Source organism: Haliotis rufescens, unplaced genomic scaffold, assembly GCF_023055435.1.
Source record: "Haliotis rufescens isolate VD_foot unplaced genomic scaffold, xgHalRufe1.0.p SCAF_78, whole genome shotgun sequence".
Taxonomy (NCBI): domain Eukaryota; kingdom Metazoa; phylum Mollusca; class Gastropoda; order Lepetellida; family Haliotidae; genus Haliotis; species Haliotis rufescens.
Genome location: NW_025964370.1, coordinates 912778 through 926577, shown reverse-complemented (window position 1 = coordinate 926577; position 13800 = coordinate 912778). Strand labels below are relative to the sequence as shown.

Sequence of the window (13800 nt, the reverse complement as noted above, 5' to 3'; positions counted from 1 at the left end):
CACAACCGACTGTAGACCACACACTGAGGGTCCACTCGTGGGACACAGTCACAACTGACTGTAGACCACACACTCAGGGTCCACTCGTGGGACACTGTCAAAACAGACTGTAGACCACACACTGAGGGTCCACTCGTGGGACACTGTCACAACCGACTGTAGACCATACACTGAGGGTCCACTCGTGGGACACTGTCACAACTGATTGTAGACCACACACTGAGGGTCTACTCGTGGGACACTGTCACAACTGATTGTTGATCACACACTCAGGGTCTACTCGTGGGACACAGTCACAACCGACTGTAGACCACACACTGAGGGTCCACTCGTGGGACACTGTCACAACTGACTGTAGACCACACACTGGGGGTCTACTCGTGGGACACTGTCACAACTGACAGTAGACCACACACTAGGGGTCCACCCGTGGGACACTGTCACAACAGACTATAGACCACACACTCAGGGTCCACTCGTGGGACACTGTCACAACAGACTGTAGGCCACACACTAAGGGTCCACTGATGGGACACTGTCACAACAGACTGTAGACCACACACTAGGGGTCCACTCGTGGGACACTGTCACAACAGACTGTAGACCACACACTGGGGGGCCACTCGTGGGACACTGTCACAACCGACTGTAGACCACACAATGAGGGTCCACTCGTGGGACACTGTCACAACCGACTGTAGACCACACACTAGGGGTCCACTCATGGGACACTGTCACAACCGACTGTAGACCACACACTGAGGGTCCACTCATGGGACACTGTCACAACAGACTGTAGACCACACACTCAGGGTCTACTCGTGGGACACTGTCACAACCGACTGTAGACCACACACTCAGGGTCCACTCGTGGAACACTGTCACAACCGATTGTAGATCACACACTGAGGGTCCACTCGTGGGACACTGTCACAACTGACTGTAGACTACACACTGAGGGTCCACTCGTGGGACACAGTCACAACAGACTGTAGACCACACACTCAGGGTCCACTCGTGGGACACTGTCACAACCGACTGTAGACCACACACTGAAGGTCCACTCATGGGACACTGTCACAACTGATTGTAGACCACACACTGAGGGTCTACTCGTGGGACACAGTCACAACCGACTGTAGACCACACACTAAGGGTCCACTCGTGGGACACTGTCACAACCGACTGTAGACCACACACTCAGGGTCCACTCATGGGACACTGTCACAACCGACTGTAGACCACACACTGAGGGTCCACTCGTGGGACACTGTCACAACCGACTGTAGACCACACACTGAGGGTCCACTCGTGGGACACTGTCACAAATGATTGTAGACCACACACTAGGGGTCCACTCGTGGGACACTGTCACAACTGATTGTAGACCACACACTCAGGGTCCACTCATGGGACACTGTCACAACCGACTGTAGACCACACACTCAGGGTCCACTTGTGGGACACTGTCACAACAGACTGCAGACCACACACTCAGGGTCCACTCGTGGGACACTGTCACAACAGACTGTAGACCACACACTCAGGGTCCACTCATGGGACACTGTCACAACTGACCGTAGACCACACACTCAGGGTCCACTCGTGGGACACTGTCACAAACGACTGTAGACCACACACTAAGGGTCCACTGATGGGACACTGTCACAACAGACTGTAGACCACACACTCAGGGTCCACTCGTGGGACACAGTCACAACTGATTGTAGACCACACACTCAGGGTCTACTCGTAGAACACTGTCACAACTGACTGTAGACCACACACTAAGGGTCAACTCGTGGAACACTGTCACAACAGACTGTAGACCACACACTCAGGGTCCACTCCTGGGACACTGTCACAACTGACTGTAGTCCACACACTGAGGGTCCACTCGTGGGACACAGTCACAACAGACTGTAGACCACACACTGAGGGTCCACTCGTGGGACACAGTCACAACCGACTGTAGACCACACACTCAGGGTCCACTCCCGGGACACTGTCACAACTGATTGTAGACCACACACTCAGGGTCCACTCATGGGACACTGTCACAACTGATTGTAGACCACACACTCAGGGTCCACTCGCCGGACACTGTCACAACTGATTGTAGACCACACACTAGGGGTCCACTCATGGGACACTGTCACAACTGACTGTAGACCACACACTAGGGGTCCACTCGTGGGACACTGTCACAACTGACCATAGACCACACACTGAGGGTCCACTCGTGGGACACTGTCACAACCGACTGTAGACCACACACTGAGGGTCCACTCGTGGGACACTGTCACAACTGATTGTAGACCACACACTGAGGGTCCACTCGTGGGACACTGTCACAACAGACTGTAGACCACACACTGAGGGTCTACTCATGGGACACTGTCACAACCGACTGTAGACCACACACTCAGGGTCCACTCGTGGGACACTGTCACAACAGACTGTAGACCACACACTAAGGGTCCACTGATGGGACACTGTCACAACAGACTGTAGACCACACACTCAGGGTCCACTCGTGGGACACTGTCACAACTGACTGTAGACCACACACTAAGGGTCCACTCGTGGAACACTGTCACAACAGACTGTAGACCACACACTCAGGGTCCACTCCTGGGACACTGTCACAACAGACTGTAGTCCACACACTGAGGGTCCACTCGTGGGACACAGTCACAACAGACTGTAGACCACACACTGAGGGTCCACTCGTGGGACACAGTCACAACCGACTGTAGACCACACACTCAGGGTCCACTCGTGGGACACTGTCACAACTGATTGTAGACCACACACTCAGGGTCCACTCATGGGACACTGTCACAACTGATTGTAGACCACACACTCAGGGTCCACTCGCCGGACACTGTCACAACTGATTGTAGACCACACACTAGGGGTCCACTCATGGGACACTGTCACAACTGACTGTAGACCACACACTAGGGGTCCACTCGTGGGACACTGTCACAACTGACCATAGACCACACACTCAGGGTCCACTCATGGGACACTGTCACAACTGATTGTAGACCACACACTAGGGGTCCACTCATGGGACACTGTCACAACAGACTGTAGATCACACACTGAGGGGCCACTCGTGGGACACTGTCACAACTGATTGTAGACCACACACTCAGGGTCCACTCGTGGGACACTGTCACAACCGACTGTAGACCACACACTGAGGGTCCACTCGTGGGACACTGTCACAACTGATTGTAGACCACACACTGAGGGTCCACTCGTGGGACACTGTCACAACCGACTGTAGACCACACACTGAGGGTCTACTCATGGGACACTGTCACAACCGACTGTAGATCACACACTAGGGGTCCACTCGGCGGACACTGTCACAACAGACTGTAGACCACACACTCAGGGTCTACTCGTGGGACACTGTCACAACAGACTGTAGACCACACACTAAGGGTCCACTGATGGGACACTGTCACAACAGACTGTAGACCACACACTCAGGGTCCACTCGTGGGACACTGTCACAACAGACTGTAGACCACACACTAAGGGTCCACTGATGGGACACTGTCACAACAGACTGTAGACCACACACTAGGGGTCCACTCGTGGGACACTGTCACAACCGACTGTAGACCACACACTCAGGATCCACTTGTGGGACACTGTCACAACCGACTGTAGACCACACACTGAGGGTCCACTCGTGGGACACTGTCACAACTGATTGTAGACCACACACTGAGTGTCCACTCGTGGGACACTGTCACAACCGACAGTAGACCACACACTAGGGGTCCACTCGTGGGACACTGTCACAACTGATTGTAGACCACACACTCAGGGTCCACTCATGGGACACTGTCACAACCGACTGTAGACCACACACTCAGGGTCCACTCCTGGGACACTGTCACAACAGACTGTAGACCACACACTCAGGGTCCACTCGTGGGACACTGTCACAACCGACTGTAGACCACACACTCAGGGTCCACTCATGGGACACTGTCACAACCGACTGTAGACCACACACTCAGGGTCCACTCGTGGTACACTGTCACAATTGATTGTAGACCACACACTAGGGGTCCACTCGTGGGACACTTTCACAACCGACTGTAGACCACAGACTGAGGGTCCACTCATGGGACACTGTCACAACTGATTGTAGACCACACACTAGAGGTCCACTCGTGGGACACTGTCACAACTGATTGTAGACCACACACTCAGGGTCCACTCATGGGACACTGTCACAACCGACTGTAGACCACACACTCAGGGTCCACTCCTGGGACACTGTCACAACAGACTGTAGACCACACACTAAGGGTCCACTGATGGGACACTGTCACAACAGACTGTAGACCACACACTCAGGGTCCACTCGTGGGACACTGTCACAACAGACTGTAGACCACACACTAAGGGTCCACTGATGGGACACTGTCACAACAGACTGTAGACCACACACTAGGGGTCCACTCGTGGGACACTGTCACAACCGACTGTAGACCACACACTCAGGATCCACTTGTGGGACACTGTCACAACCGACTGTAGACCACACACTGAGGGTCCACTCGTGGGACACTGTCACAACTGATTGTAGACCACACACTGAGTGTCCACTCGTGGGACACTGTCACAACCGACAGTAGACCACACACTAGGGGTCCACTCGTGGGACACTGTCACAACTGATTGTAGACCACACACTCAGGGTCCACTCATGGGACACTGTCACAACCGACTGTAGACCACACACTCAGGGTCCACTCCTGGGACACTGTCACAACAGACTGTAGACCACACACTCAGGGTCCACTCGTGGGACACTGTCACAACCGACTGTAGACCACACACTCAGGGTCCACTCATGGGACACTGTCACAACCGACTGTAGACCACACACTCAGGGTCCACTCGTGGTACACTGTCACAATTGATTGTAGACCACACACTAGGGGTCCACTCGTGGGACACTTTCACAACCGACTGTAGACCACAGACTGAGGGTCCACTCATGGGACACTGTCACAACTGATTGTAGACCACACACTAGAGGTCCACTCGTGGGACACTGTCACAACCAACTGTAGACCACAGACTGAGGGTCCACTTATGGGACCCTGTCACAACTGACTGTAGACCAAACACTGAGGGTCCACTCGTGTGAATAACACAGTTCTCTATATTTCACACAAACATACTCGTCCTAACAGGTACTTGCCCCTTGTCACCCTTTAATATAAAACTTGTGTCAATAGCAAGATAGACTGTATTCTAAAAGCTGAATGTTCCTCATTGAATATTGTTGCTTCCCGCCGCACTCAGCAATATTCCAGCTATAAGACAGTGGTCTCAAAATAATCGAGTCTGGACCACACAATTCAGGGATTGATATCATGAGCATCGATCTACACAATTGGGATACGATGACATGCATCAACCAAGTCAGTGAGCCTGACCAACTGATCTTACGACAAGCATAGTCACCTGTGACGGCAAGCATGGGTTGCTGAAGACCTATTCTAACCCAGATCTTCACGGGTCCCTTTAATGTACAAATCAAGAAACCGAGAAAGCACCTGCCATTATGCTGCATCCTCCAACTCACCCCTGCCACGCTTCATCTTCCTCTTACTGCCAGGATTCCGTTGTTCATCCAGCTGCAGAAAATGGACATTCTTCTCCTCCGCAAACATCTTCTCCAGTTCAGGATTGTCAGCTATCATGGGGTTGTCGTCCACACTCACCCAAATGTCCTTCTTCGTTGGAAAGATCTTCTGTTTCTTCAGCTTCTTCATTGCGGATTCAACCTGTTGTTTCAGCAAAGGTAGTTCTCCCATTGAGGCTTGCTCCTGCTTAACTTGCGATGCTTTTCGTCCTATCATAGCAAATATAGTCAGAGCATCGGAGAAGACAATCTTGTTACTTGGTGAATTCACTGTTGCCATCAGCAGGAGAAGGTCTGCAAAGTCCTTCAGACATGGCCCCATTTCAATTCTTGCACCTCTCGTAAATAGATCTGCCAAATCTTGATATAGATGGCAAATAAAGTACCTCTTGGCCAGATCTGAGTGATAGTCCACCAATAGGTCATGGTATTTGTCGAAAAGGCCTGACCGATCCGTCCACCAGACTTCATCACGGGCCAGCATCACTCCCTCGATGAAGTTCTGATCATTGCCATCCTTATCCCTGACCTGGGGCACAAAGATGACAGGGTTGTTGTGATAGAGGTCCTGATGATCCTTGCCACCCAGGTTGTCACCAAGATAGCGGTAAACAGCTTTCAGGTGGGCCAGACACGACCGAAATCTCCGTGGACTGTCGGAACCTTCGTCTCGCTTGCCCCACTCTATCAGCATGTCCTTGACCGTGGAGGTCTCCATGGTGGTCTTGATGCGCAGATACTTGGTGAAGGAGCTCTGGGGGCTGGACGTGACGGCGAGGTAGTACACGGTGTGGCCCAGGACCTGCTGCAGCTTGGGAGCCTGCACATAGAGCAGGGACGGCTGCATCGTCACCACCTGCTCCTGCATCCGTAGCCCCATCCCCGGGATCTCCTCCAACGACAGCTGCAATCCGGGGATCCACTTCAGACTCGTCAAGTTTATGCAGAACGAAGACTCCGCCTCTCGCAGAACTTGCCCGTTGCCATCTTTCACTTGTACATTCTGGTACTTGGAGTACTTGGCATCCCAGTCTCGGTCAAGGACTTCAAACAATGTCTTCATCTGTTCCTTGTGACGATCAGGGTACTTGTTTTTGGTGACCAAGTCAGTGAATTCTTTACATGAGAAGTCGGCGATGTTGTAGCCAGTGCTGGAGTCAGGCCACATGTCTTGGAGAGGAGCCCAAGGTGTGTCCATCTGAAATACAACCAACACAATTATACAAACATCTTCACCCAAACACCCAAACACGAAACACAAACCATCTTACGATCATCCTTGAAAAAACCATTATCACCCGAACCACCAATCACAGTTGAGACATTCAATCCACACAGACTTTAAAAGCAGCTCACCAGGTAGTCCATGATAGGCCGGCCACAGACTCCCAGGTGAGCTGCTGTATGTGGATTGAATGGACATACCAAGGACATCCAGGGGAGCTTCTGTATGTGGATTGAATGGACATACCAAAGACACCCAGGTGAGCTGTTGCATGTGGATTGGATGGACATACCAAGGACATCCGGGTGAGCTGCTGTATGTGGTTTGAATGGAAATACCAAGGACATCCGGGTGAGCTGCTGTATGAGGATTGGATGGACATACCAAGGACACCCGGGTGAGCTGCTGTATGTGGATTGGATGGACCTACCAAGGACATCCGGGTGAACTGCTGTATGAGGATTGGATGGACAAACCAAGGACACCCGGGTTAACTGCTGTTTGTGGATTGGATGGACCTACCATGGACATCCGGGTGAGCTGCTGTATGAGGATTGGATGGACATACCAAGGACATCCGCATGAGCTGCTGTATGTGGATTGGATGGACATACCAAGGACATCCGGGTGAACTGCTGTATGAGGATTAGATGGACATACCAAGGACACCCAGGTGAGCTGCTGTATGTGGATTGGATGGACATACCATGGACATCCGGGTGAACTGCTGTTTGTGGATTGTATGGACCTACCATGGACATCCCGGTGAGCTGCTGTATGAGGATTGGATGGACATACCAAGGACACCCGGGTGAACTGCTGTATGTGGATTGGATGGACATACCATGGACTCCCTATTGAACTGCTGTATGTGGATTGGATGGACATACCAAGGACATCCAGGTGAGCTGCTGTATGTGGACTGGATGGACCTACCATGGACTCTCGTGTGAGATGCTGTATGTGGATTGGATGGACCTACCATAGACTCTCGGGTGAGCTGCTGTATGCGGATTGGATGGACCTACCAAGGACACCCGGGTGAGCTGCTGTATTTGGACTGGATTGACCTACCAAGGACACCCCGGCGAGCTGCTGTATGTGGATTGGATGGACATACCAAGAACACCCGGGTGAGCTGCTGTATGTGGATTGGATGGACCTACCAAGGACACCCGGGTGAGCTGCTGTATGTGGACTGGATGGACCTACCATAGACTCTCGTGTGAGCTGCTGTATGTGGACTGGATGGACCTACCAAGGACACCCGGATGAGCTGCTGTATGTGGATTGGATGGACATACCAAGGACATCCGGGTGAACTGCTGTATGAGGATTAGATGGACATACCAAGGACACCCAGGTGAGCTGCTGTATGTGGATTGGATGGACATACCATGGACATCCGGGTGAACTGCTGTTTGTGGATTGGATGGACCTACCATGGACATCCCGGTGAGCTGCTGTATGAGGATTGGATGGACATACCAAGGACACCCGGGTGAACTGCTGTATGTGGATTGGATGGACATACCATGGACTCCCTATTGAACTGCTGTATGTGGATTGGATGGACATACCAAGGACATCCAGGTGAGCTGCTGTATGTGGACTGGATGGACCTACCATGGACTCTCGTGTGAGATGCTGTATGTGGATTGGATGGACCTACCATAGACTCTCGGGTGAGCTGCTGTATGCGGATTGGATGGACCTACCAAGGACACCCGGGTGAGCTGCTGTATGTGGACTGGATGGACCTACCAAGGACACCCGGGCGAGCTGCTGTATGTGGATTGGATGGACATACCAAGAACACCCGGGTGAGCTGCTGTATGTGGATTGGATGGACCTACCAAGGACACCCGGGTGAGCTGCTGTATGTGGACTGGATGGACCTACCAAGGACACCCGGGTGAGCTGCTATATGTGGATTGGATGGACATACCAAGGACACCCGGGTGAGCTGCTGTATGTGGATTGGATGGACCTACCATAGACTCTCGTGTGAGCTGCTGTATGTGGACTGGATGGACCTACCAAGGACACCCGGGTGAGCTGCTGTATGTGAATTGGATGGACCTACCAAGGACACCCGGGTGAGCTGCTGTATGTGGATTGGATGGACATACCAAGGACACCCGGGTGAGCTGCTGTATGTGGACCGGATGGACCTACCAAGGACACCCGGGTGAGCTGCTGTATGTGGACTGGATGGACAAACCAAGGACACCCGGGTGAGCTGCTGTATGTGGATTGGATGGACCTACCAAGGACACCCGGGTGAGCTGCTGTATGTGGATTGGATGGACATACCATGGACTCTCGTGTGAGATGCTGTATGTGGATTGGATGGACCTACCAAGGACACACGGGTGAGCTGCTGTATGTGGATTGGATGGACCTACCAAGGACACCCGGGTGAGCCGCTGTATGTGGATTGGATGGACCTACCAAGGACACCTGGGTGAGCTGCTGTATGTGGATTGGATGGACCTACCATAGACTCTCGGGTGAGCTGCTGTATGTGGATTGGATGGACCTACCAAGAACACCCGGGTGAGCTGCTGTATGTGGATTGGATGGACCTACCAAGAACACCCGGGTGAGCTGCTGTATGTGGATTGGATGGACATACCATAGACTCTCGTGTGAGCTGCTGTATGTGGACTGGATGGACCTACCAAGGACACCCGGGTGAGCTGCTGTATGTGGATTGGATGGACATACCATAGACTCTCGTGTGAGCTGCTGTATGTGGACTGGATGGACCTACCAAGGACACCCGGGTGAGCTGCTGTATGTGGATTGGATGGACCTACCAAGGACACCTGGGTGAGCTGCTGTATGTGGATTGGATGGACCTACCATGGACTCTCGTGTGAGATGCTGTATGTGGATTGGATGGACCTACCAAGGACACCCGGGTGAGCTGCTGTATGTGGACTGGATGGACCTACCAAGGACACCCGGGTGAGCTGCTGTATGTGGATTGGATGGACCTACCAAGGACACCCGGGTGAGCTGCTGTATGTGGACTGGATGGACCTACCAAGGACACCCGGGTGAGCTGCTGTATGTGGATTGGATGGACCTACCATAGACTCTCGTGTGAGCTGCTGTATGTGGATTGGATGGACCTACCATGGACTCTCGTGTGAGCTGTTGTATGTGGATTGGATGGACCTACCATAGACTCTCGTGTGAGCTGCACATCTGTGGCTGTGATGTTGAGGAAGTCGGTGACTCCAAGCTGCAGGAAGAAGTCATGCCATCGGTGGACATCGAGTGGACTCACAGCCTGGTTCAGGTACACCGCATCCAGCAGGACCCAGTCATAGCCTGGCAGACAAACAGTTCATCTTAGACCAAGCTCAGCCCAACAACAGTAGCCACATGCATCATTTCTAAATGCTACATTCACCTATCGAAACCAGAAAGCTAATGATTGCTTGTGTGTTGTTTAATGTCACACTCAGCCATATTACTGCTATGTGATGTGATCTACCATCCATTAAGTCACTTCGCCAACCAACCTTGGTTGTCATCTTCCCGAGGCAAGAGAGTTTCCACATTTGCCGAACTATGCAGAAAATTTCTGGGCTTGATTGTAATGCCACCAGTGGCTATTAAGAGTTGTGTCCCTTCTATGCCCCTCCTATTGACCAATCAGATTCCACCTCTCATATAACTTGCAGTTGCTTCAAAAAAAATGGCGGAGACCAGTCAAGACAATCTGATCGATGATCAAGATCTAAATTGTAATATAACAGGTTGTACCTCACGAAGTGCATCAAATCATGTGACCACCTGGATTAAAAAGATGAAAAGATTTGGGAACATATTTGTCTACACCCAGTTGACGGTACACATCCTTTGCAAATCCTGCAGTCAACAGAAATCTGCACTTTAAAATCCATATTGTTTACGAACTGGATTTTGATTGATAGACTCATTAGACCAGCCAAATGTAACTCGGCAAGGGTGGAAACTGGACTTTTTCCACCCTTGCCTTGGGAAGATTTCTTGGTTTCTTTGGATCACACACACTTGATTGATGAAGCCTTACAGCCATTATGACCACAGGTCCCCATCACTGGAATACGCTAGGGACACAACACTTGGCTTAGTAGGTTGTAAAAAACAACTAAATGTTATCGAGTGACTTGGCAGATTGCATTTCATTGTAACCAGATAATAACATAATATCAACCACTGCTTGGTCTCATTTGGGTATTTACCAACACACACACAGACACCAGCATAACCTCACCTGGCAACTGTCGCTGCAGATCAATCTTGTTCCCGTAAGCCGGGGTGAAGTGCACAGCCTCGTCTGCTGGCCTCCTCAGTCCACTGTTGGTGACGACACGAGCCACAGACTTGAGTTCCGCCATGTTGATCAACGATGGCTGCTGCTCACTCTGGGACTTGATGAACAGTAAGTAGCTGATGAGAATGTCCCGGGACTTGGTCTGCAACGATACGATGGAGTGAGACACACTGACTTACAGGAGGTAGCTGGAGGGATATCAAGAGGAGACAACCCACCCACCATGCTGCAGACTTGAGTGTTGGTAAGATTACGATTACGTGATATAAGAGGAGACAACTCACCTGCCATACTTCAGACTTGAGTGTTGGCAAGATATGATGATGAATGATGTCAAGGGGAGACAACTGCTTCACTCCCACACGCTGGAGAAGTTTCTGGACCTGAGAGTTGACCTCGCTGTCAGAGGTCGTCATGAGTCCAGAGTGCACCATGCAGAGGTCGCGGTGCAGCTCCGATATGGGATCTGGTGTAAGAAACAAACATCAGATGTAGCCATCAACATAAGGAGGACTCTCTCCACTGCAGCCTGTTATCCTCACTCAACAAGGAGTGTTTACCAGACAGGACGATGATGTAAACACTCTTACCTCTCCTGCCAAACTGCAGAGTTTGGGAAGTTTGTGTGGAGTCAACGGGCGGCAAGAAAACGGTCATCTCGGCCAGACACACAAGCTGACCAGTGGAGAGGGGGATGATGCGGGTTGTCTTGAGTCTGTCGAACACCTGCTCATTCTCCTGGAACTCATCCAGACTGCGATACAAGCAGGCCAGCCACTTGGCGACAGTCACCACCTTCTCTGTAGCTGCAGGAGATACACGCAATAGTGTCACACATTATATGTTCAGTGAGTGAGTTAGTGAGAGAGTGTGAGAGCCAGCCACTTGGCGACAGTCACCACCTTCTCTGTAGCTGCAGGAGATACACGCAATAGTGTCACACATTATATGTTCAGTGAGTGAGTGAGTGAGTGAGTGAGTGAGTGAGTGAGTGAGTGTGAGAGCCAGCCACTTGGCGACAGTCACCACCTTCTCTGTAGCTGCAGGAGATACACGCAATAGTGTCACACATTATATGTTCAGTGAGTGAGTGAGTGAGTGAGTGTGAGAGCCAGCCACTTGGCGACAGTCACCACCTTCTCTGTAGCTGCAGGAGATACACGCAATAGTGTCACACATCATATGTTCAGTGAGTGAGTGAGTGAGTGAGTGAGTGAGTGAGTGTGAGAGCCAGCCACTTGGCGACAGTCACCACCTTCTCTGAAGCTGCAGGAGATACACGCAATAGTGTCACACATCATATGTTCAGTGAGTGAGTGAGTGAGTGAGTGAGTGAGTGAGTGAGTGAGTGACTGATTGTGAGAGTGTGAGAGCCAGCCACTTGGCGAGAGTCACCACCTTCTCTGTAGCTGCAGGAGATACACGCAATAGTGTCACACATCATATGTTCAGTGAGTGAGTGAGTGAGTGAGTGAGTGACTGATTGTGAGAGTGTGAGAGCCAGCCCATTGGCAACAGTCACTACCTTCCCTGTAGCTGCAGGAGATACACGCAATAGTGTCACGCATCATATGTTCAGTGAGTGAGTGAGTGAGTGTGAATATGAATGTGAATGTGAGTGTGTGAAAGAGAGTGAGAGTGTGAAAGTAAGTGAGTGTGAGTGTGAGAGTGTGAATGTGAGTGAGTGTGAGTGTGAAAGTGAGTGAGTGAGTGAGTGAGTGTGAAAGTGTGAATGTGAGTGAGTGTGAGTGTGAATGTGAGTGAGTGTGAGTGTGAAAGTGAGTGAGTGTGATAGTGTGAATGTGAGTGAGTGTGAGAGTGAGTGAGTGAGTGAGTGTGAAAGTGAGTGAGTGTGAAAGTGAGTGAGTGAGTGAGTGTGAGAGTGTGAATGTGAGTGAGTTTGAAAATGAGTGAGTGAGTGAGTGTGATAGTGTGAATGTGAGTGAGTGTGAAAGTGAGTGAGTGTGAGTGTGAGAGTGTGAATGTGATTGAGTGAGTGTGAGAGTGTGAAAGTGAGTGAGTGAGTGAGTGTGAAAGTGTGAATGTGAGTGAGTGAGTGTGAATGTGAGTGAGTGTGAGTGTGAAAGTGAGTGAGTGAGTGTGATAGTGAGAATGTGAGTGAGTGTGAGAGTGAGTGAGTGAGTGAGTGAGTGTGAAAGTGAGTGAGTGTGAAAGTGAGTGAGTGAGTGAGTGTGAGAGTGTGAATGTGAGTGAGCGTGAACGTGAGTGAGTGAGTGAGTGTGATAGTGTGAATGTGAGTGAGTGTGAAAGTGAGTGAGTGAGTGAGTGTGAGAGTGTGAATGTGAGTGAGTGTGAGTGTGAAAGTGAGTGTGAGAGTGTGAATGTGAGTGAGTGTGACTGTGAAAGTGAGTGAGTGAGTGAGTGAGTGTGAGAGTGTGAATGTGAGTGAGTGTGATAGTGTGAATGTGAGTGAGTGTGAGAGTGTGAAAGTTAGTGAGTGTGAGTGTGAAAGTGAGTGTGAGGGTGAAAGTGAGTGTGAAAGTGTGAATGTGAGTGAGTGAGTGTGAGTGTGAATGTGAGTGAGTGTTAGTG

General features: G+C 51.1%; 1 protein-coding gene across 8 annotated transcripts in view; it reads right to left on the bottom strand.

Annotated features, from left to right (window-relative positions):
• The window catches only part of LOC124119790 (protein NO VEIN-like), an 87323-nt gene that overhangs the window by 23377 nt on the left and 50146 nt on the right, over window positions 1-13800 (bottom strand). For all 8 annotated transcript variants that reach the window (XM_046482424.2, XM_046482433.2, XM_046482428.2 and 5 more), the window contains 5 exons: window positions 11838-12053; window positions 11532-11713; window positions 11188-11389; window positions 10105-10256; window positions 5630-6887 (listed from right to left, as the gene is read on the bottom strand). In XM_046482424.2, the coding sequence (XP_046338380.2) occupies window positions 5630-6887; window positions 10105-10256; window positions 11188-11389; window positions 11532-11713; window positions 11838-12053 (2010 nt within the window). The remainder of the gene's footprint in view (window positions 1-5629; window positions 6888-10104; window positions 10257-11187; window positions 11390-11531; window positions 11714-11837; window positions 12054-13800) is intronic.